This window comes from Cygnus atratus, chromosome 1 (genome assembly GCF_013377495.2).
Source record: "Cygnus atratus isolate AKBS03 ecotype Queensland, Australia chromosome 1, CAtr_DNAZoo_HiC_assembly, whole genome shotgun sequence".
Taxonomy (NCBI): Eukaryota; Metazoa; Chordata; class Aves; order Anseriformes; family Anatidae; genus Cygnus; species Cygnus atratus.
Genome location: NC_066362.1, coordinates 119848141 through 119873292, shown reverse-complemented (window position 1 = coordinate 119873292; position 25152 = coordinate 119848141). Strand labels below are relative to the sequence as shown.

General features: G+C 35.2%; 1 protein-coding gene across 1 annotated transcript in view; it reads right to left on the bottom strand.

Annotated features, from left to right (window-relative positions):
- Positions 1–25152, bottom strand: part of CFAP47 (cilia and flagella associated protein 47) — a 308902-nt gene that overhangs the window by 64443 nt on the left and 219307 nt on the right. Inside the window, 4 exon segments of the mRNA XM_050712219.1 lie at positions 3826–3921; positions 8622–8778; positions 12350–12454; positions 18442–18553. Of these exon segments, the coding sequence (XP_050568176.1) occupies positions 3826–3921; positions 8622–8778; positions 12350–12454; positions 18442–18553 (470 nt within the window).

The window sequence follows — 25152 nt, the reverse complement described above, 5'->3', positions numbered from 1 at the left end:
CATAAAATTATGTCTTTGTTGCAAGTGACCAAACCATTGGTACAGAATGTAGTTAGAACATACAAGAGAAAAGAGAGCTCAACAGTTTCCAACATCATTTCAAAATAGTCTGCTAGAATGAAGAACTTTTTCTCATAGGTCTTTTTTGTAGATTTTCTAGTTACCTTGTGATAATGAAATAATTATAAAATAGAAAGAAAGGAGTCTTCCTATGAACTAAGGAAACCTGGTATGTTAGTTTCATTGTCTTTCAGTCTTTGAAAGTGATTGCAAGAAAAAAAAAAAAGTGCAAATAAATACAGAAATAAAGAACTAAGTCTTGAAATCTGACATTTTAGGGAAATGGTCTGAAGAATTGAGCAAAAATCTTGCCCTTTCTTAGCTGAAATTAGTTTAAGAGCTGAATTATCCATAATCATAGCACATCATAAAAAATATACTAAAATGCTTTTTCAATTATTGCCTAATAAAATATGAAACTATAATGTTTCTGGCATGCATACACAATTTTAGTATCTCAAATTTGATTGCCATCACTGGTTTAACACTGCAGGCAGCGTTTTGGAAAATGTTGCTCTCACAGTATATACATTTACTGAATATATTTTAGCCTGCCTTCCTAAGTGCTTGTGAGGGTTAGTAAATACATGTATTTTATACTAAAAAACAATGAAAAGGGAAAAATTAAATAGATAATCATAGAGATCTCAGTAAAAAAGGAAAAGAAATGACCACGCAACAGGTGAAATGATAGCTTTAAAATGTCAAAGTTTTAAAATATATCCTATAAAAATTACACTGAAATGTGAAGAGAGAGATCTACAAAATAAGGTTCTGATAACTGTTCTTGTGTGATGGTACACCAAGTCATTCCCAACAGACAAACTTATTGACCTCCTGGAACATTGGGGTATGCTAAACTATAAACTGCTTAGAATGGAGGCTGAATGAAAATGGGATCACAACTTCATATTAGGACCAGGTGAAATAATGCAGTCTGTGTTACTGGGAAAGAGTAATACGCAGTCTAGAAGTCTTAGGTTACTACTGTGAAGCTAAGGCAGGGGAAAAAAAAGAAAAAAAAAACTAACATGAGCAACAATTTCACAGCATGGCTAGTATTTTGGCTTTTTTTTTTTGGTAAAAGAATGGTGAAACACGATTCCAAGATTTTCAGCCTACTTCACTATTTCTGAATTTCTCCCTCTGTATTTTGCATTAGACAAAACAGAGTCAGTGAACCAAAACAAGTAATTAACTAGCAGCAAGCATAGTTTTTCCACAAGTGTAAATGTTGCATACAAAATGATCTGGTAATCATATTCCAGAAAGTCTAGTAAGAAGAAAATTTGATTTCAACATGTTTTCAAAGTATTCTTTCTTTGCTTTAGGGAACAGTGATAAAGTAGTCTTTGTAACACCTGCACCTAATCCACACTTCATCTACTGTTAAGTATACTAAGAAGAATCTTTCCATAAATATGATTCTTAACATGATTCCATTGTCCCTAAATTGTGAGTGAGACTAGGTGCTAAACAAGTGTGCATTCGCTGGTTTTATTGCCTCCCAACAAAAGAGATTAGGCTGCAGAATCCTCAGAGAAAAAGATTTATATTATGAAAATATTTGATATAAAAGAGTAAGTATTGAAAAGTACAATTTATGAAGATCGTATTGTTGTTGTAATATTTCTTTTAATTGCTCTGTCACTTTAAATATGTACTTTCTGTGCTAGATTGCTTTGGACAGCCCCTCACAGCTTCTATGAAAAAAAAGGACATAACAGGGCAGCACACAGAAATGGCAACATTTGCAACTTTTATATATGCCTGGGTAAAATCTACTTTTAGAAAATGATCCGATGTCCAGATAAATTCTTACCTCTTCTACTTCTAAATCATTCTTGCTATATCACTTGGAAATATTGCTGAAGCATAGTAAGTTTCAAGGAGAGAAAACAAAAACAGTTTGTCTGCAACATCCCTTAAAACAGAAGGGTATTCAAGTAGGGTAGTCAAGTATATCTTAAGGAAAACCAGAGTATCTGGCAAATTTTTGAATGAAATTGAAAACAAATAATCCCCATTTCATTTTTCTAACTCTGGTATTTAATAGTTAGGTATCACCTCATTGAGGAAAATTGTATGGTTTATTCTGATATCTATATCAACATGCAACATTATAACAGACAGAAATGGATGGGCACACAATTGTATGAGATACTAGCAAACCAATTTTTTTTCTTTAATTTATATTTTAAGATATGAATAATTTATCTATACACTTTGAAAATAGAAGGCATACCTGAGAAGTATATAAAAATATAAAAATAGATATCAGGAAAATTATTTAAATATTCTCTGTAAATATAGAAGACTATCTACCTCCTAAGCTTCAGCAGAAGTTGAAAGCCTCTTTATGAATAACTTGTAATAACTGAAATACTCTAATTCTATCCAAGCTTTGCCATAATGCTAGAATACTGAATAAACTGAATAAATCAATTTCTATCATATGCAAGATGTAAAACAGATTGGTAAGATTACAACACTAAAGGCAATTAACTACTTCCTACTCTATCTCAGATCAGATGTGACCTATAATGTCACCTAAAATATAATTCAAAAATAAAGTCAAATATTTAAATCCTTTCCAGACAGTTCAAGTTTATAATTTCTAGATTTTATTGTCACTTTTGAAACTACCATGAGCAACATAGGAAAATACAGAAAATAGTAATTTGCAATAGCAAATCTATCTTAGAAAAAAACAATTCAAAGGACAGGCAAGTCTGAAGAGAAAGATAAGCAATCTAGAACTTAATAATTGTGAAGTCCATTTCCTATTTTGTTTTCTTTAAGTTCAATAAAAAGTAGTAGTAGTTATCAAATGCCTAACACATTTATTCCTAAAATTTCTTACCCTTCCCTTTTACCCTCAACTGATCCCTCAAATAAACAAACATTTTGTTTTAAAGATTTTTTTTAGCATTTACATGTTTTTCCTTTCTGCCACTTCAGGTTTTAGGAAACAGTGACTTGCTACAGGATAAACTAATAATATGAGTATTGATAATAGTTTAAATATTTGTAAATATTGTTTTTCAAGTGTATGTGCAGTTATTATAAAAATATATAATTATTCACTAAAAAATTAAGAAGCCATTCAATTTAAAGTTATTTAAGAATTTTAACAATTGATGTTCATAATAGTTCATAAACATTTTAATAATTTTGCTGTTCATCTTTACAGTCGTAAAATACTACTTTATTTGAATGTAGTTTCTTAATTCATAGCATTTTGTAGAAATACATCAAGACTACATTACCGTATGGGCTCATTCACTCTTTTATGTAATACTTATAGCACCTATTACGAGGTCAGGCTGCAGCCCTCTTCTTTCTTTTACACATCAGCATCACTAGTAACATTTGTGCTTTGATAGTAAGACATTATTTACAAAAGAAGTCATATTCCAATAGCCTAAGAAAATCCTTGCAGAGGTAAGGAAAAAATAAAAAATAATTGTCAAAAATGAACAAATCAAACCTGAGAAGAACTTTACTGGATGCACACCTGATATATATATTTTTTATATCTGATATATATATATTTTAATTTGTATATGTATTTGTATTTGTTAAGTTTAACAAATGACAGTGGCACTGGGGCAATACTGGGCTCCACAGTACTCAGATTCAGCACATCAACTCGAATAGCTGCATTCATCAAAACACTGAATTTTACATACACTGTGGTTTTCAGGCACCATAAAAGACCATACCTTGTTAAAATTTCAAAGTAAAACTCAATAAATTACATACCTCGTGTCTGTTTGAGCAGAAGATGGAAAGCAGATTCCTTAGTGGGGAACTTGGTTAGGACAGATGCATTGAGGTGACAACTGGACTGTTCCTGACCTGAAGACCAAAAAAATAAATAAATAAATAAAATAAACAACCAAAAATCTGACTACTTCTGAATAATATATCCCGTGTTAAAGAGTAGTAACATTGAATGGCAAACTGCTGACAGAAGATATGATACACAAAAATACAGCAAACTGTCTGGAGAAGACCGCGTGGTTACAGAACAAAATTAAAATAGCTTTAAGGAACAGAAGAATGAACAAAGATGTTCAGGAAGGTGAAGAGAAGCTCTCATGATGGAAAATATCGAATGTCCTGTTTCTTGTGAGAAGACAGTCTCAAAATTATTTCACCTCAGGAATAAAGTTTCAGGTTTTGGAAAGTAGTTTAGAGGTTGACAATGAAATTTGCAACCTATTTGCAAACTAAAAGAATTCGAAGACACTTTCAAATTATCAAAGGTTGGTGCATAAGAAAAGCCTACATACTTTAATATATTACTAAAGCAACTTTTTTTCTTAAACTGAGATACTGCAATGGCAGAAAAGCTATCTGAAATGGTTTTCTTATAAGGAATCTTTAAATCTATATAAGGACCATATAAGGAAATCTATAATTTCCTTATATGGTCCTGCTGGCTACACTATTTCTGATACAAGGCTCATGTTCAGGTGAACATCCATCGGCACCCCCAGATCCTTTTCCTCTGCACAGCTTTCCAGCCACTCTGCCCCAAGCCTGTAGCATTGCTTGGGGTTGTTGTGGCCAAAGTGCAGGACCCAGCACTTAGTCTTGTTGAACCTCATCCCTTTGGCCTCTGCCCATAGACCCATCCTCACCAGGTTCCTCTGCAGGGCCTTCCTACCCTCTGGCACATTGACACTTCCCCCCATCTTGGTGTCACCTGCTTAGTGTCGTCTGTACATATATCTGTATTACTACGATATCTACAATATATGAGTTAGTACACTCATTACCTTTCCAGGTAAACTATATCTGGACAACATAAAAGTTCAACTAAATTAGTTTCCAGAACATGTAAAGACCATAAATACTAAGCTGAACATTGATTATAAGACTAGGTTTCTCTTTCTTTGAAAAGAAGGAAACAGGGTAACAAATTCAAGACAGGTTTAAGAAGACAATTATGGGTTTTGTTCCATAAAGATCACAGTACAAATTTGTTTCTCATAACTGCTCTTCTTGCTGTACAAATCAGAATACCAGATTGCATTTCACACTAGAATAAAGCATGCCACATTCCACGATCTGCACTGGGAAGCTTCATGTCACACATGTAATACACACCTGTACTTTAAGAAAATGTATAATCAGTTAATTCCCAAGCAAATAGGGTGGGTTGCATAGCTAGTAATTCACAGTGCTTCTATATGTGTCTGAACTAAGATAAATAAAATAATCACAAAGGGAAAATAGAATGAGAGAAATACAAAAGGTAAACATTTTAGAAGGAAGATTGCATTAGTAACAGTGTAAAAAAATAATACTGTATCTTCAGCAGCCCCAGTGTAGCTGCCCCATGAGCTGACAAATGAGAGCAATCAGAAAAAGAGATATTCCAACAATTTATCAGTGTCCCTCTGGACTGAAGCTCTACCGTTCATCATGTCAGCCGCTTCCCCCAATTTACATTGCACTCAGGTCGAGGGAGGTGATTGTACCCCTCTGCTCTGCACTTGTGAGGCCCCACTTGGAGTACTGCATCCAAATCTGGGGGCCCCCAGCACCAGAAAGATGTGGAGCTGTTAGAATGGGTCCAGAGGAGGGCCACGAAGTTGATCAGAGGGCTGGAGCACCTCTCCTATGATGAAAGGCTGAGAGAGCTTGGACTCTTCAGCCTGAAGAAGAGAAGGCTCTGGGGTGACCTTACTGCAGCTTTTCAATACTTAAAGGGGGCCTATAAAAAAGACTGATAACTTTTTGCTCAGTCAGATAATGACAGGACAAGGTGTAATGGTTTTAAACTAAAAGAGGGGAGATTTAGATTAGAGTTTAGGAGGAAATTCTTCACTCAGAGAGTGGTGAGGCACTGGAACAGGTTGCCCAGAGAAGCTGTGGATGCTCCATCCCTGAAGGTGTTGAAGGCCAGGCTGGATGAGGCGCTGGGCAACACGATCTAGTAGGTGGCATCCCTGTCTATGGCAGGGGGGTTGGAACTGGATGGTCTTTAAGGTTCCTTCCAACCCAAGCCATTCTATGATTCTATGCTCATCCAGGTCATTAATAAGGGTTTTGAATAATATGGACCCCAGGATCAACCCCTGGGGTACTATACTCATTACCAGCCAGCAGTTAACTGTCAAACCTTTGATCGCTATCCGTTGAGACCAATTGTTCATCCACATTTTCAACCTACTCAGCAGTCTGTTCATTAAGTCTGGACTTCCTTAGCTTCCAAATGAGAGTGCTACAGGAAACACTGATAAAAGTCTTACTGAATCATGTTATATTATATCCACTGCTCCTCCTTCATCTGCATAATCAGTCATTTCCATGTAGAAGGCAATCAGGTTAGTCAGTCATGATTTGCACTTAACAAAGCCATCTGACTACTCCTGATTATCTTCTTGACTTTCATGTGCTCGGAAATGTACTGTATTGGTCTGCACAGAGTGCAAGAGGATGTGTCTAACGACCCTACCAGGTGCTGAGGTGAGGCTGATCAACCCACCACTTCTTCAGTGTTGCTTCTACAATTTTAAAAGAAGAGAACAATATGTCTCTTTTTTATTTATCAGGGATATCTCCTGATCACCATGAATTTTCACTCACAATCACACTGGCCAACTCTTTTATCACTTTATGAATTTTATCTGGACTTGTGGATCTGAATGAATCCAGCTGCTACAAGTAGCCCACAGCCCATAGCTTCCTGATGAGCACCTGTCTCCATTTCAAACCATGTCAATACATGCTGCCTTGGGAGAAGTTTTTGCTTGCAAATCTTAATGGGGGGTGGGGGGACATCAAACACTTCAGCATTTTCTGCACTGTGTAACTAGTTGATTCCCCCACATCCATCCATAGACCCATCTGCATTTTTCTTAAATTTTGTTAGGCAACTACCTTTAGAACCTCTTCTTGTTACTTTCTGTTAGTCTCTACACCTGGGCTGTGGCCTTCCTGATGTTTTTGCTAGGTACTCTCATGGTGCTTTTATACTCACTTTTTTTTTTAACATGTTCTTCATTCCACCTCATTTAGGTTTAGTCCAGTGAATATGGTATTCGCACTGCTAATAACAAGCCATGGGACTTAATTTTAACTCAGTGCAAAGCATCAAGACTTTCCCACCTTGTCTGGACTTGAACTATTTTAGCTGTAACAGCTAATAGCCCAAGTGCCAACTGTTGCTTTATCTGTTTTTCAGCTTAAGTTTTGTGATATCCTGTGGTATTACCCTACAGATATTATACAATATATGGTAAAAATCTAATAAAATTAAGTGATCATTGCAGAACTAAACCTAGGGATCAACAAGAAAGCAAGCGTAGCAATAGACTTTTGGAAACAATCTATTCAAAATGATAGTCCTGAAAATTTTATACTGAATTCTCAGGAGATCACTGAGAAGGTTTTTGTTGTTGTTGTTCTCAGAATCATAGAACAAACAAAAATGCTGACTGTGATGAGCTTATACGAGACAACCAGATGTCTATGAATGCTGTTGAAGGGAGACTTTACATGGCGGTGACTTTATAGAAGTTTACTTCACTAGCAGATACGAGAAATGCTCTCAAATTTTTTCATGTATGGTATTGTTCAATTTTCACAAGTCTGTGTATTTCTAATTCATATCTCAGAAGTTGTAATTTATTAAAAAGCATTAATTCATTGCAGCAAATAAATATGAATCTACGTTTGTAAAAATCCTGTTTCTTCCCTTTGTCTATGCACCACAAACACCAAATCAGAGCATGACTGTGTAAACCTGGCTTAAAGCTTACATTTGTATATGTTTGATTTTGCTGAAAAGTGGCTGCTGAAAGGTGTATCTTTGATTTTTGTTATATGCAGATGCTAAGAAATGCTTTAGCACTTGTTTTATGATGCTACGTATTATGTTGGACCACGTGGAGATTCAGGGAACATTCTAAAGCTCTCTGCTTCACTGAAAGACAAATCTAGTCTTGAGATAGAATCTGGGACTTTGAACTTGATTTCTACACCATTTGTGAAATCTCAGTATGGACAGTGACTTAATTATATTTGTTAATTCTGGATCTTATATTATTTCTTGAAGTATGTTTAAAATTATTTCTGAAACATACTTGCTTGGAACCTCAATCAGAAGTAACCTGAAATGTTTTGCTCTTATGAACTTCTTTAACTGCCTGTAATCTGAAAAAATATTTTGGGAAACACCTGAGGAACAAAACTGAAACAAAATATTAGCTATTTGTCTTAGACATAGAGCTCCCAAAATACACCCCAGGAGACTCGACTCCTATTGCCTAAATGTTCCAGTGCAGTTTAGAGTAAACAACCAGCTGCATGTACACATGAGTTTTTATGATGGAAGTGGTCTACTATGAACGGGTTTTAGAGGTTTATGTTCTTTCTCAGTTTCCACAGCATAGTCTGTATAGCTTTTCAGGGTGGATGTGAATGATACACAATATCCTTGTTTCCTAGAAATGGAATAAGTCAAATGTAATCATATCCCACCCACACTTTTAATGCAATGAAGGAGCTTAAGTTCCTCCCCCCACCCAAAAACAATACTGTACCTGTTAGCATGACATCTACCAGAACATTTTCAGAAGTTGGATTTTTGAAGGATATGATGACAGAAGAACCCTGGAAAATGCACGCACTTATGCTAGTTGGTTCCATCAACTGAGGAGGAAGACCAGTCCCCAACAGGTAAAATATCCATTCTATAAGCTGTGGATGAAAACTGTGTCATTATTTATTATTTCACCAGTCAGACCTACAAATTTTAAGGGAAATTGCCTATTTCTTTCTTCTAGTGTTCTATGTCTCTTTGCTCTTGTGAGTGAAGTGCTGTTTAATGCTTTCATTCTTTCTTATTCCCTCAAGCTATTATGTACTCTAAATATCGCTATCTGGGAATCAATAGTTCCACTGTTCAAGGCTTTTCATATGGGAGTTTGGGAGATGTTCACATCCCCTTTTTGTATGTAACTTTCATGCTACTCAGAGCTCCCAGTGTAGTGAATGCAAACATGTGGGTGATTGCAAGAAGGCAACTCAAAGCATGTATATTAGAATCTGAAAAGAGATTAAGTGAGAAGTCCTCTTGAGAAGACACAAAATGAAGGCAAATAATTAATTGATGGGGCAGCAATACAATCATCAAAGAGCTACAATTGTTACTCCAAAGGTAAGAAGGAACATTAACAACTATACTGAGAAGAATCAAGAGGATTGGAAAGAACTGGTGGATATAGAATATCACCACAGAGCATTAAAAAATATATAATAATAAACATATAGAGAAAATTAAACTGAGGTGTTAATTTTCATCAAATTTTCAGCATGGCAGTAAAGAGCTGCCTGCCCCAGATTTGCTCTTTCAAGATTATAAAGATTGACATTAGTAATGCCACTCATTATGGAACCTTTAAAAGTGAATGGCAAATGTAGAGATACTACCATTATTTTAAGGTAAATGTTTAATTTGTAGATTCCTGATGCTGTCTTTATAGAACTATATAGACTAAAATCTAACTACAAACTGCCCAAAGTGATCCTTCGATCAGTTTTGTTCACTATCATTTAAAAAGTTATGCACCACAAGGAGAACAGAGGACTATAAATAAAATCAAGACACTATTTTTGTTATCTTCAATATTGCATTTACTTCTACATAGCCTGTCTGAAAAAATAAGGAAGATCTGTAAGAGACAGAATGTAAAACCTAACAACAAAACTGGAAATACTGTAAAAGGTGGCTAATCCATTGAGACTTTTCAGTATAAACAGCGATAAATAAAATGAGATATCATGTATTCAGAAAATAGCGTTGGACAGCAAAATTGCATGTCACAGAATCTTAGGAAGGAATCTAGGAAGGTCATCAAATCCAACCATCATCCTGAACTATCAAGTCCCATAACTAACCTATGTCCCTGAGCGCCACGTCCACAAGTCTCTTACATACCTGTAGGGATGGGGACTTCACCACTTTCCTGGGCAGCCCACTCCAACACTTAACCACCCCCTCCATGAATAAATTATTTCTAACGTCCAATTTAAACCTCTCCTGGTGCAACTTGAGACTGATTTGTCAGATTCTGTCACTCGTCGCCTGAGAAAAGAGGCCAACACCCTTCTCTCTGCAACTTCCTCTCAGGTAGTTGTAGAAAGTTATGAGGTCTCCCCCTCAGCCTCATATTCTCCTAACTAAACAACCCCAGTTCCCTCAGTCACTCCTCTAAGTCTTGTTCTCTAATCCCTTCGCCAGCCTCATTGCTCTTCTCTGTACATGCTTGAGCAACTCAATATCCTTCTTGTAGTGAGGGGCCCCAAACTGAACACAATATTCATGGTGCAGTCTCACTAGTGCACTGGACTAGTGCACTAAGCTTCTCTTTAATACTACTTACTACTATTAAATTCTCTACACTACACCTGAGTGCTAGGGATGCATTAAGAGAATAGAATAAAAGAAATACATTAGAACTCTAAGCATGGGTTATGTTAAGGCTGATATTTCTGTTCTGCTGTCCCAACAAAGTTAATTTCAGATTTCACAAAGTACAGCACAATGATTAGAGCAAAACTCAAATTCATTTTGTGAAGAGCTCTTCATGCAGCTTCAAACCAGAAAAAAAAAAAAAAAAATGAAGCAGGTAATAGCACAGAGCAGTTTCTCTCAGTTCAGCAAAGAGCACAGTCAGAAACCAGAAACTGTAAGTGCTGTCATTAACTGATTTTTGATTAGTCAGCTATTTAGCTATCAGATGGCTTAAGTATCCATTCAGATATATTTAATCAGAGAAATCAAGAGAAAGAGATGGATATTGGGGTATTTTGTAGGTAAAAAGTTGTTTGAGACATCCATCACTGACAAGAAACATTCTTTAAGTCTTCATTAGTAGCGTCAGTCGTACCTTTGCAAATATTCACTGTCAGTTATCAGTATAACAATTAGCAAGCAAAAATAGTCTGGGATGAATTTAGTAGGACTGTAGCAGTAAAAATGAATGTAAATGTACAAAATTCAAAAGACTCAAGCATAAAAAGAGCACTCAAAATTACAAAGGTTATACCAATATATTGAAAAAGTAAAATGGGTTTGGATGAAACAACTAGAAGGATGAAATACTGACTGAACTTCACTGCAGATAAAAAAAATGAGATTTGCCATTACTTGAAAGGATATGCACAGAATGACAAGATTCAGGTGATAGGGCTCAATTTGTACCTGAAAGGTTTAAATGAATTATTTGAATGTTTCATTGATTCTGTATTTTGTGAAGAATTATTATTTTTTAATATAGAGATAAGACTTCTGTGTACCATTATGATTCAGGCAAGACAATGGCATTCCATCCTCTTGAACTGTTGTGGGGCATACACTATTCACATGGCAATTGCTGGCATCTTGTTTTTATACTTATTAAGTATTTAAGAGGAGTTATCCTGAAAATAAATGCTGTGCTAACACTACCTACGAATAATCTGTCTTTCAGAAATACTATAACGTAAAAGAAATTGCTACATCAATTCCTTCACTATTTCTTTTCCTCACATAAAAGAATATTTGCGTTTGCAGTGTTACTTAAAACACTACTGAAAACTTCTGGTAGCCCTCAATTGGAATAATTCATGGGTCAGTAATCTATTAAGGTATCTGAGCATCCAACAAGAATAAAGAAATGATTCACTCAACCAGAGCTTGTGTGAAGAAATATTGACATTTACATCATATTATCAGTTTTCCTTTTGTTTCCAGATGCAATTTTCAGTCAACTAGTAGGTCATGTTGATGACTTTATTCTTCGTTTAGTATTCTTCATTAAAAATTGGGAAAATTCAAAGACAAATAAAATAACAATAATAAAAAAAAGTCAACTATTCTAAAATCTCAAAGTAAAAAGCATTTTTAACTAAACTGAAGAAGCAACTTTTTCAAGTATACAACCTTTCAAAGTTCAGATCAGACTGAAACAATTCAAAATTTTGGAAAAACATCAAGAAATTAAATTTCAGAGGAGACAATGCTAGGAAATGCTAGTGTTATGGCATTAAAAACAGCGGAACTGTCTGGTTACCAAGAAAACTAAAGGTATTCATTACTTATTCTAGCTCCTAGTCCATTACCTCAAAATTTAAAATAGTAAATAGAACGTCTTTACATTTGCTCTTTAATTATGTATCCAGCAATTAAATTTCAACTTGACCTTAATCTTGAAACCCTTACATGCCTATTAAAAACATTATCCAATCTGAATTCCATGTGTTGTGGGCAGCAAATATAGTACCATACCTGTGAACATTTGAAGGTTATTGATGCCTTGTGATTTCCTCTTCCAAGGGTAGATGGACAGAATTGCACGGGTACTTCAGTGGTGGAATGAGGAGCAACAATCAGCTGTAAAAATGCAAGAAAGAAGCAAAGGAAAGAGAGGGGGGAAAAAATATTTTTTTTTGAGTCAGTTTCTGTTTTGTGCTCTATATCAACAGTGTTGATGTTTATGTGATTAATGTGTTCCATATGATACATTCTCTACTCTCAACATCCATTGGCTGCTAAGGCAGCAAGTGTACTGCAGTAAACAATCTTAGTAGAAGTTACTGCACGTTTGTCTTTTTCCTAGAAACTGCAGAGCTGGTGTTACTGATTGCTCCAAGGACATGGGCAGCAGCTCTTACAAATACCAGTTGAAGATGGCTTTGGTGTCTGAGCATACTGATGATGCTAAAAGGTTATCACTCTGACCTCCAAAAACAAACTGCCTTATAGGTCAAATACATGGCAAGTTTAATAAACTAGTGCTTTGCCTCTCTTCCTTTTACCTTTATCTAAACTAACATTGTAAATGATGTTCCTAGCTTTCTCTTCTTCTGAAGTACACTACTTGAGTCCCAATTACACATGGAAAAGCAAAGTAGCTGACTACAGTGGGGTCATAGATATTTTGATGAACTAGATAAGCAGTGAAAGAATAGACTTGTGAATAATTTCTATGTTGACAAATTCACGACTTCCGTGCTTATTTTTTGTAACAACAACAACAAAAAAAAAAAACCTGCTGGGCTTTTAATATCATATATATTTTAAATGTTTATGTGTAAGATGATATAAAAGATGAGTGATTGGAATTACGGACACTGGCTGTATTTTATAAAATGAGTATAACTGACAATTAATAAAGGTCAAATTGTTATTTTTCTCTTTGGAGGGACATGTTTTTAAATAATTTATCTGTTTTAAAATAATTATAATGGATTTTTAGTTTGAATACATTAAATATTTTGGAGAGCAACGGTAGGAGAAGGGGTAATGTATATATACGTATATATTTTTACCATAATTTTACAGTTTCCACTGCATGAAAATGAGCATTTCTGAAACTGTAAGTTCACGCGTCTCACAGAGAGTATGATGCTCACTACTTTGAGCCCTATCCCACTCCACTGTCACAGCACCTGCACTTCCCATACAGGGAGCTCAGCCTCACCCACAATTCATAAAAACTCATACATCCTGTAGGTGGGTGATAACTTGAAAATGCCTTTGCCACCAATTTCTACCATCCTCTCCCTGTCACCTTTGCAAGCCTTCTGTATTACCCAAAATAACAGTCTGGAAAGGAAAGACACCTCCTACAAACCATCCCCATTCCCGTCTGCCCTGCCAAGGGAAGCGATGGGGGCCCAGGGTTCATTTAGCTGCTCATCATCTGAAAGGATCCTGAACAGCTCATTTTGCAGTCAGTTCCTGTGCCTGCTCAATATCCAAAGACCTTTTTGCCTCACCCAACCAGCCATACTTATCAAATGCAAAATTATAAAAGGAGAAAGAACACTAATGAGTAACCCCTCCCAAATACTTTTGAAGAAAATTAAAAAACAAGGTAATTACAGGTTGTCACAGTATAACAATACATGATTAAATTAAAACTGTAATTTTTAAATAGTAATTTCACTAAGAGATGTATATTATTTGGAATAATAAATCTATAAAGATGAAAACAGACTGGAATTCCATTTTCAATAAGCATTACTTGACATATTATCATTATACAGAAAATGCACTGCCAAAATGAATCCAAATAATCAATACATTGGAGTTATGATCATCCAGCAGACTACCTGCTTTGAAAGCAGAAAAGAACTTTATTTCTTATAGATGTTTCAAAAAATTGTTTTATATTACACAGCATAATGTCTTACTGTATCAAGAAAGCAACTTGATTTCAAATGAACAGATGGGTAAAAAAAAAAAAAAGAACTTTCTACTAAAAAATACAGAAATACAGGGTAAATGGATTTAAAATCTAGAATAGAGAAATAACGTTAACAACATTTAGTGTTAACATGTTTCAAGAAGGCCATACTTTGAAACATTCATCCAATCAAATATGCTGAAGTTATCCCATCCCCTGCCTTTCATTTTGTTTACACAAACAAGTGTCTGCTAAGATACTCCTGTGAAAGGGAACTCTTCATAAGATCTCATATACAACTATTCAAATACAGAAACTGAATTGGAAAAACTGAGCAACTACGCATGCAATATTCCTGTTATAAATCCAGTAAAGGAGGGGAATTTTCCTTAAATATAGAAGTTAATTCTCTACTCGACAAAACAATGCTCCCAGTCACTAACAAACTAATAAGGCTTGCACGTAGAAACTTTGAGACTGCACTCTTCTCTGCCAGCCCTCTTTTATCAAGCTACTTTTCCTCAATAAAAATTGTGTTTCTTAGCTGATCAGCATGAAAGGCAGTATTCTCGAAAGCTTTATGCAAAGGGTTTAGGTTAGTCATGTTAGCAGAATAGCAAGCCAAAGACTTACAGTGAAAGCATGTTTGATTTTGGCAATGTAGATATTCACAGTTGTAAGAGTTCTTTATACATTTAAGTTACATCAGAAATATGTGTGCATAAATATAATATACATACATATAAAATTGATTTGCACGTATTTATAAATATACAGAGAGAAGTAAGTTGAGGAATACAGCATTAGTGATAACTGAGAATATTCATCTGTTAAATGATGCACATGAATCCTTCTCCTCTAGACAGAGAAGATAGATGCAGTTAGAAAAGAAACCCCAAAACCAACAACTCAATGGCAGTTTCTCTAGAAACTCAAAATGGCCAATAATTAGAAACAAGGTAAGAACTTTTCTGCAAACTTCTGGGAGTTCACTCACTAAACTATACAGAGTATAGATGACAGGAAGGGGAAAAAAAGTATATATATATATGTATTTTAGACAATCAGGATGCTATAATGCATGTAGAGCTTTTTAAGCTTTAATTGCAAAGCTACTAAAAAGATACTTTTTTTTTTTCCAGATTAATCAGTTTACAAAGAAGTTAATGGAGCTGCCTCTAATTTATGTTCAGCTGACGAGAGACCAAAAGCTTTCAAATTTCATTTAGACTTCATTAAGCACCCAGAAGTTCAGGAATATTTGAGCATAATTCAACTGGACCTCAGGAAAACCTATTATTAATGAAGTCAGCACTTGAAATTGAATCAGATTTATAGAAATAATCCCTTGTGGTATTTCAGTAATGCATTCTGTTTCAGGCTGAAACTAAAAAGGCAGAGACACATGTGGAAGTGTGATAAATATGGTATTCAAATTTGTTTAAATGCTAAATATGAGTCAAAATATGGTTAACATTTTAGACAACTCTAGGAAAGATAAAATTTTCTCATATACTTCTTTTGAATTTGGTTCATCTAATATAGCTTAGGGGCTGATGATGTCATTTTGAAATATTTCCTGACTGATAGCCCAGTCTACATCATAGATGACATAACAATAAATATGGAGAATTATATGAAACACTAAAAGTACTGATTTAGAATATGCAGAATTCAAAAATTACTCTACTCATTCTCTTCACAAATTACCTGTTGGACAATCCCATCTTTCATCTATTTTTCTAACAATTTGCTCTTTATGGCTGTGTTTCAGCTGAGGATCCCTGAAATTAGCTTAGCCTCAGAATTTTTCTGTTGACAATTAAGCATATTTGCTTTAAAGAAAGATGGGAACTTGAATAATTAAGATAGGAAACTTCTTCCACATATCACAAAGAAGTTGAAACAGGACCAAAAGTAAAAAGATCCACATGATAGATCCACAAAAGATACCATGATCTATTTATGCATTTATATAAATAACTGAAACACAGGTTACAGTTCATAAGAAAAAGCAATAATCTTTGGGAAGTTTGATGCAGTGCTGTATGGAGGGACTAAACCTAGGATGCAACATATTCGGGGAGGAAGGAGGTATTTAAAGCCCACCTCTGCCTTTGTCATCAAAACTGTGAAAGAAATCATAATAGCTCTCCAAATATAGATATGCAATGGAATAAAACAAGGTAAAAAAGACAGATACACAGAATAAATATTAGGTAGCTGCTTAGAGCTAGTTGTCGAAAGCTATTCTTTAACTGGAAGAACTGTAATTCACAAACAACATTTCAGAATTCAATGCATAAACTATATTTATGACTGAAAAAAGTCCTAAGTATGACTTTCATAAATATGAAAACTATATTTATTATGAAAGAAATAAAGAAAATTACTGTACTTAGTGTTGAATGTGCCTTTTCTTAAACAATGTAATGTAGTTGTTGATGATACATAAATCGCTGATAATAAATTAAGAAAGCTGAATGTGGAAGACATCATTTTTTAATTTCCTGAACAAGGTCACATGCAATCTGAAAGAATCAAAAGTCACTATAATTAAATCTAATCCACTTCTGTGCAAATGACCTAAACGTGACATGTATAATACTCCTTCTTGATTAATACAGTTCTCATCCATTATGCTTCTTAGCTCTGACTTCAAATGCCAATTGATGAAATGATTAGTAATATCACTTGACAAGTTTAACGTAATGTATGAAGATGTGTTAATATGCATGACGTAAAAGATGGAGTAAAATAAACACTTCACGTTTTATACATTTAATTTAATGTAATACCATGTAATACTATCTATGCAAAATATAGGGCAATTCAACATATGATCACCTTTAGCTGTAATCTATAAAGCCCCTTTTAAGAAAATTTGGTCTAGTTGTACTACTATATTTGAGGCTGAAAGCCAAAAATACACATATTACAACTTTATAGCATTACTCTATTTCTCCCGTACAATCCATTAGCTTCTCAGCTTTATTTCAGGACCTTATTACAATAATCCCCTGTGATTTCTGTGATCCTTATGCTAGTTTGCACAAATAAACCAGCTCTTGTATATGCCCTCCCTCATCTTCCCTATCATCTTCCTTAAAGATAGAATGCTTACATCTAGAAAAGGTGTAATTGCATTTCTTTCTCTTCCAAAGCAGGTTCCTTTATTTTCCTTTTTCACATAGGTTCTATATGCATACTCAATAAGAGGTTCCCATATTCCCTTTCATAAGGGTTTCCACTCATCTGTCCTCCCTTTTCTCATCTCCCCATCATAAAAAGGACATACATTTAATATAATTAATTTTTAATAACATTCAAAGAGTTCTTTGAAGGACCTTTATGTTTCCTCTGGAAACACAACCAGTAAAATTACTGGCAACTACTAACCTGTAATCAATGGTCAATAATAAATTTTCAAGGTTTAGGATCCTGACCACCTAGAATTCTAGCCAGTCTCAATGAAAATATGAAAATTCAGTCCATCTATAAAACTCTTAGTTATTCCTTGAAGGGACAAAGATGTTAGGCAACAATAGGGAAGAGCTTTTGTAATGGAGGAGGAAAATGTACATAATAGTTATAGGCTGAAGATTTTCTCAGTAGAAAACAGTCTTAGGGTAAACGTGAGTTTAGAGAATAAAATGATTCCAGATATTTGCTTGAAGCTTCCTTGGGGTTAAACTGATCAAATCCTTATTCAGAGATCCTGCAAGATGTCTATAACCACCACAACTATGAGATATTCTTATATGTCTTATTTTACATTAGCATTTTACCTGCTTACCTAAATATTTATCCTGTTGATTATCCTGTTGATTCTTAAAAACTTGGAAAGCTTATAATACAGTTGATTTGTTTACAGTATCTCCTTCAAATACCTCCTTGCTTATTATTTTCAAATGACACTGCAGTATTCCTCAAAACCATTCTACAAAGCATTCCAGGAAAAAAAGAATCTATACAACAACTTGAATGTTTTAAGTTTAATTGTCTTCGTCCTTAAACTATAAAATCTCTAGAATACATATCTATATCACCTCTAACCCTTGAGATTATGATGTGTATCCTAAATCTAAGGTATGATAAACAATTCAATATACTGTGAAGAAAAAATTTTCTTGTATTACTTTTGTGAAAGCACAAAAATCTTTTCAGATATTTTTTCTAGTCTACTTACAGGATGTTTTGGATCAGTCTCAGTTGAAAAATTGCTAGGATTGCTGTTAGCAATTTCTAATTCCAAAGTTTCACGTGTAGGATTAACGAGAGGTATGTGTAGACGAACCCATCTGCAAAAAATACATGTATACAATGACTATTACTGATTACATATCTTCTTCCACTGAATTCTATTATAAATCACTCATTCTCTTTTTTTGAAAAATAAGTACCTTTAAAAATAAAAATTATTACTAGTAGTATTTTACCGCTACTATGGACACATATTTAATATAATTAGTTATTAATACCAGCAAAAACTAGTAGCGATAACTATTCCAATATTTGGCTGTGCCTCACTCAACTTCAGTTTCCAGAAGTTAGTTTAAGTTAGTTGGTTAAAGGGGCTGTCCAGCTCCCTCAATGGTCATCTGGGAGAAAAACATTTTCAGGGACACTGGTCACAATCTAATATAAGTCACTAAGATGTGGAATCATTTTTCACTGACTACAGAAGAAACCTAGATTTAACACCTTAAAGTTGATGTCTAACTTTTAGGCAGAAAGATGCTGAAATGAATCCCACTGCCTCCACTACCACAGCTTTGCATTTATTCTGAGGCTCAAATTTGCACATTTATTTATAACTTTTCTTTCTTACTTAATTTCTGTAGATCTAACTTTGGAATAAAACATTTTACTCAAATGAATAATTCACAGTTCCAAGGCTAACAGAAAAAAAAAGAAAAAAAAAAGTTCCAAAAAAATAAATCATTGTATGTCTTACTAATATGTAGTGTATACACAGACTCATAGTCTGCTTCATAAAAATGCTTTGGACAGAAATTAAAGGTAATGAAATTATGATTCCTATAACTCCTTTTTATGTCAGCAATGGCTCACAGGAGAAGCGTGCAATTAAGTGGTACTGTCAATAGCTTTTGATTTACTGCCACTAGGCAATCATCATTCTTGGTCATATTTTAACCTTGGGATATCAAAACAAACTTACTGTTCCACAATAGCTACTTAAATGGAGGTGCTACCTGCTTCCCTTCTCTTTCTTCTGCATGAACTTAAAATCCATCTCATTTCATATAACTGTTGCATTGTCATTTCAGCATAATGATAAATCAGTTACATATAGAATCAAAAAATCATAGAATGGCTCGGGTTGGAAGGAACCTTCAAGATCATCCAGTTCGAACCCCCCTGCCATGGACAGGGATGACATCCACCAGATCAGGTTGCCCAGGGCCTCATCCAATCTGGTCTTGAACACCTCCAGGAATGGGGCATCCACAGCTTCTCTGGGCAACCTGTTCTAGTGCCTCACCACCTTCTGAGTGAAGAATTTCTTCCATATATATAATCTAAATCTCCCCTCTTTTAGTTTAAAACCTTGTCCTGTCACTGCACTCCCTGGCGAAGCGTCCCTCCCCAGCTTTCCTGTAGGCCCCCTTTAGGTACTGGAAGGCTGCAATATGGTCTCCCTGGAGCCTCTCTTCTCCAGGTTGAACAAGCCCAATTCTCTCAGCCTCTCTTCACAGGAGAGGTGCTCCAGCCCTTTGATCATTTTTGTGGCCCTCCTCTGGACTTGCTCCAACAGGTCCATGCCCTTCTTTTGCTGGGGGCCCCAGAGCTGAATGCAGTACCCCACATGGGATCTCATGATACCTGAGTGGAAGGGTCTTCCCTCAACCTTCTGTCAATGCTTCTTTTGATGCAGCCCAGGATATGGCTGGCTTTCTGGGCTGCAAGCACACGTTGCCAGCTCATGTTGAGCTTCTCATCAAACAACACCCCCAGATCCTTCTTCTTAGGGCTGCTCTTGATTTTTTTTCCACCCAGTCTATATTTGTGCTTAGGATTGCTCCAGCTCATGCAGGACCTTGGCACTTGGCCTCGTTGAACCCCGTGAGGTTTGCACAGGTCCACCTCTCAAGCCTGTCAAAATCCTTCTGGATGGCATTTCTTCTCTCCAGCATGTTGACTTCACCACACAGCTTGGTGTCATTGGAAAACTTGATGAGGGTGCACTCTATCCCACTGCCTATGTTGCTGACAAGATGTTAATAGTGCCAGTCCCAGTTCCCTGAGGAATGCCACTCATCACTGATTTCCACTTAGACATTAAGCCATTGACCACAACTCTTTGAGTACAACCATCCATCCAATTCCTTACCCACAAAGTGGTCTATCCATCAAATCCATGTCTCTCCAATTTAGATACAAGGATATCATGCGGGACAGCAGTGTCAAATGTTTTGCACAAGTCCAGGTAGATGATGTCAGTTGCTTTTCCCCTATCCACCAGTGCTGTAACCCCATTGTAGATGGTCACCAGATATGTCAGGCATGATTTGGCCTTATTGAGGCCATGTTGGCTATCACCAATCCCCTTCCTATTCTTCTTCCATGTGCCTTAGCATAGCTTCCCGGAGGATCAGCTCCATGATCTTGCCATGGGCTTGACTGGGCTGTAGTTCCCTGGGTCTTCCTTTTTTTCCTTTTTAGAAATGGGGGTTATGTTTGTCCTCTTCCAGTCAGTGGGAACTTCACTGGACTGCCACGACTTCTCAGATATGATGGGCAGTGTCTTAGCAACTTCACCCGTTCCCTCAGGACCTGCAGATGCATCTCATCAGGTCCCATGGACTTCAGGTTCCTTAGATGGTCTAGAACCTGAACTTCTACACTGGGTGGTTCTTCATTCTCATCGTCTCTGCCTTTGTTTTCTGGGACTTGAGCTATGTGGCTAGAGCTCTTGCCAGTGAATTTATACATGTAGAATATGTATTTTATGAGGTTTGTATGTTTGAGTTTTGTGGCTGTCCCAAAATAAATATTGCAGTATGCTTATTTTGTTAACGTTATGCTTTAAATCAGCTGGCATTCTATCTTAAAGGCATTCCTTTATTTTCTAATTCATAGAATTAGAAATCATAGTATCATTAGGGTTGGAAAAGACTTCCAAGATCATCTGGTCCAACCATCACCCTACTACCAATTAAAGAATAAACAAACACAAGATATTTTCAATAGGATACAAAGTCATATGATTCCCAAAGTTTCCTTTATTTGCCTTTAAAAAAAGATATATGACCATAAATCACATTCTGGTTATAACACCAAGGAACACGGAAAAGAGATTGGAGGTGAAAACAGTAAATAAGAAAAGTGTGAAAAATGAGATACATATATTGGTTTTGCAGCAATTTATCTTTCTAATTGACATTCTCTCTAGTCAAAGCTGTGACAGGTCAACTGCCAGACTGCTCCACATATTTATCCTCTGGAATAAATAAATCAGTTAATCATAGCCAAATTAGTAAGCGAAGAAATATAAAAGCAACATTCAAAAGAGAAGGCATTTCAGTCAAGCTTTATAAATGTAACTTCAGGCCCTAAAACTTGTTGTGTGCTGGTGGTCTCCTTCCAATATATGCAGTAATGCATTGCTGCCTGTGATGCTCTTGACAACTTTAAGATATGAGTCCTCAGCAGGTAAGTGGCAGGTTTGTTTTTGTCTAACACTATCAATATATTAGAGAGACCGCAACAGTAGAGTCTACAAAAATACCAGGAAAATGTCACACAAAAACTTCAGATTCACTTGTTATTTCCCATCTTTTTTTCCCATTTAATTACCAACTCTAGCCTTTACTATTTTTTTGTCTGGTCTACTTTATAAATAATACTTCATTTGCCAAAAGGAAAGCCATCTTGGAATATCTGAAACTTCAGTAAGCAGCTATTTGACTGATAGCGGTTCTTCAACTGATAAAAACTGATTAAGAACCTCTGCCACCCCACATGGTGACTATGGTGGTTATGCTGAGAAAAAGTTGTTGCATAATACAGTAAAGTCACGATCACTGTGAATATCATTCAACTGACTGTCATCTTCAATGACTACTCTTTGGAGCCCATAACAGGATGAATTAATGAAGACGGAGAATATCAAGCAGAAATTTTCCCTGCTTAAAGGCATATGCTAAAGAACATGCTAAATCTAACCTGACAGAAACTAAAAGCAGATCTGAATGTAATAAATCCAGAATGTTAGGGTATCTGAAGAAAAGCTAAAAGATAAACTGCTAGATTTTTTCCTTTCTTCTTCAAGAATTGTTTAGAAATTGATACTAAGGGTCACAGATCTTTGCTCCTAATCCAGTTCCAAGTGATGTTTGAAGGACACTTATTCTTAAATTTTTCAGATTAATAGCAAAAAGAATACAGTGAGCACATAATGAAAAAATATATATATTATTAGGAGGATATTTGCATATGATAACGCTTCTTCAGTATTCAGGCGAAAGGTAGTAGAATCAAAGTTAAGTCTCTTAAAGAAGAAGAAATCTCCATGAACTAGTAGGATTTCAGGCATTTTATGACATTTACAGTCCACAATCCATGTCTCTAGGAACATGGCAAGGAAGTATGCCCATCCAAAATAAAACAAATGGGTACCTTTATTAAGCAGACAATATATAAAGATCTAGTTTCTTTTGAACCAAGTCTACTTCCAAACTTGACTTCCACATGAATTACTTTTATATATTCAACATATATTAATGCAGCCAATTTACTTGGATAATCTCATCAGCTCTCAATTTACTATTTATTATCTTTTCAGTTGGTAAAGCAAATCACAGTAATTTGGCTGTAACATCAATGCCATCATCAAATGCCATTGTCCGATATTTTGCTTTTTGGGAAAAGACAATATGCAGATGACACAACAGAAAGAAATTTCTGAAAAAAAAAGAAAAAAAAAAGAAAAAAAAAGGAAAAAAAAAAAGGATATAATTGAAAGAATTAACTCAATCAAAACCCTGAAAAATTATGAAACCAAGAATGTGTCAGATGATGGAAACAGAAAAAGAAAAAGGTTGCCAGTTTTTTTTTTATTGTTTTATGATATGCATGTAAAAGCATATGTGAAAAGATAACTGTTAATGTGCTTTTATACATTACTGCTATTGCTGCTGTTTTTAATAATTAAACCAACAAGAACTTTTTTGCTTTTCCACTGCTATCTGTCCAGGGCAAATGTAGATTAGTTAATTTACATAGGATTTACAACGTCTACTTGTAAACTGAAAAGAAATATCCTTTGAAACAATAAAGCATGAAATTCAGATGAATTTTAGATGACTTTTTTGACATGCAAGTGCTTTAGTTAATGAAGCCTACACACTCCAACATATATTCTGTTTGCAGTAGGAAAGGATGACTTGCCATTCCTGGCCATACCACATGTTCATAGTTAGTGCATGCTAAAGAAAATTATGAAAGACAGAGAGAATGAGAAGGTTATAAATTAATTTTAATTCCTAACAGTTTCAGCCTACATAGTAAAGAATAATCATATTTTTTACTCAAAAAAAAAAACAAAAAAAAACCACAGAATTTTAAAGAAAAATATGGAGATGGACAGCCTTACTGATTTTCTGATAAAAACATAATAAAAAAGGCATTGCCAGCTAATTCTGGTCTTTGTATCACATATGAACAATAAAATAACTGAAAGCTGAAATTTCTATACTTATCATCTTCATTCAAAACAATAATAATTAAAAAAAAAGACTTAAAATCCCTGAAATACAGAAAGTTATTAAAATATATGACATGCAGTCATTTTCTGATTTCATTCATCTTATATATTCGCTCACAAAAATGTAATCAGGTAAAAATTCATGTTGTACTCTCTCAGAACATTTTAGCTCCATCTGTAATGTACACTAATTATAGATTCAGTCAAGATAAGATATACAGAAGTAAGAATGTAACATTCAGGAGATCAGTGTGTCCACAGAACTTACTGCTAAGCAGAGATAATAGGTGGAAGAGCACTACTGAAATTCTGGCATACTTGAACGTCATATCCCAAAAGTTTTGATGTTTGTCTTGAAAGCCAGCACTGAAAATGATGTTATCAAACTGAAAGATGAAATGTTGTTTAAGAAAAACATGAATTGGGTTTATTTTGTGTGTGCTTTAAGGAGTAGACCATTTTCTTAACATTTGCAGTGTTCCAACTGTGCCCATCACCTGGATCTGCAGGACAGAAATTGTGTTAATTTGCCTTTTCTCTAGTGTTTAAAAGAAATTGAGAACTGGTATACAAGCATTTGTAAAGGAGGACTGTTGGGTACACTCCTTTTTCAGAAAGAGGAAAGAAAATTAAACAAACATACAGAACTCTGTATTTATGGATATTTATGATTACATTCTGCACTATTTTCTAAGTGATTTCTACATAGAGAATTCACAAGAAGTCTAAATATAGGCTGTAATTCCATTTCAATTGTTCTGCAAGGAGAATTTCACCTATTTACATGTATACCTCATCACTCTTTACAGCTACCTGAATGGAGGTTATAGTGAGGTGGGTGTCATTCTCTTTTCTCAGGTGACAACTGATAGGATGGTAGGAAATGGCCTCAGGTTGCATCAGGGGAGGTTTAGATTAGATTTCAGGAAGAATTTTTTCACAAAGAGGGTGGTTATGCATTGGAACAAGCTGCCCAGGGAAGTGGTGGAGTTGCCATCCCTGAAGGCATTTAACAGACATGTGGATGTGGTGCTTAGGGACTTGGTTTAGTTGGTAGTGTTACATGATGGTAGAACTTGACGATCTTAAGGGTCTTATCCAACCTAAATGCTTCTATGATTCTACATAAGAAAATTATCTGCAAACTAGTACAGTACATATACAGCACTA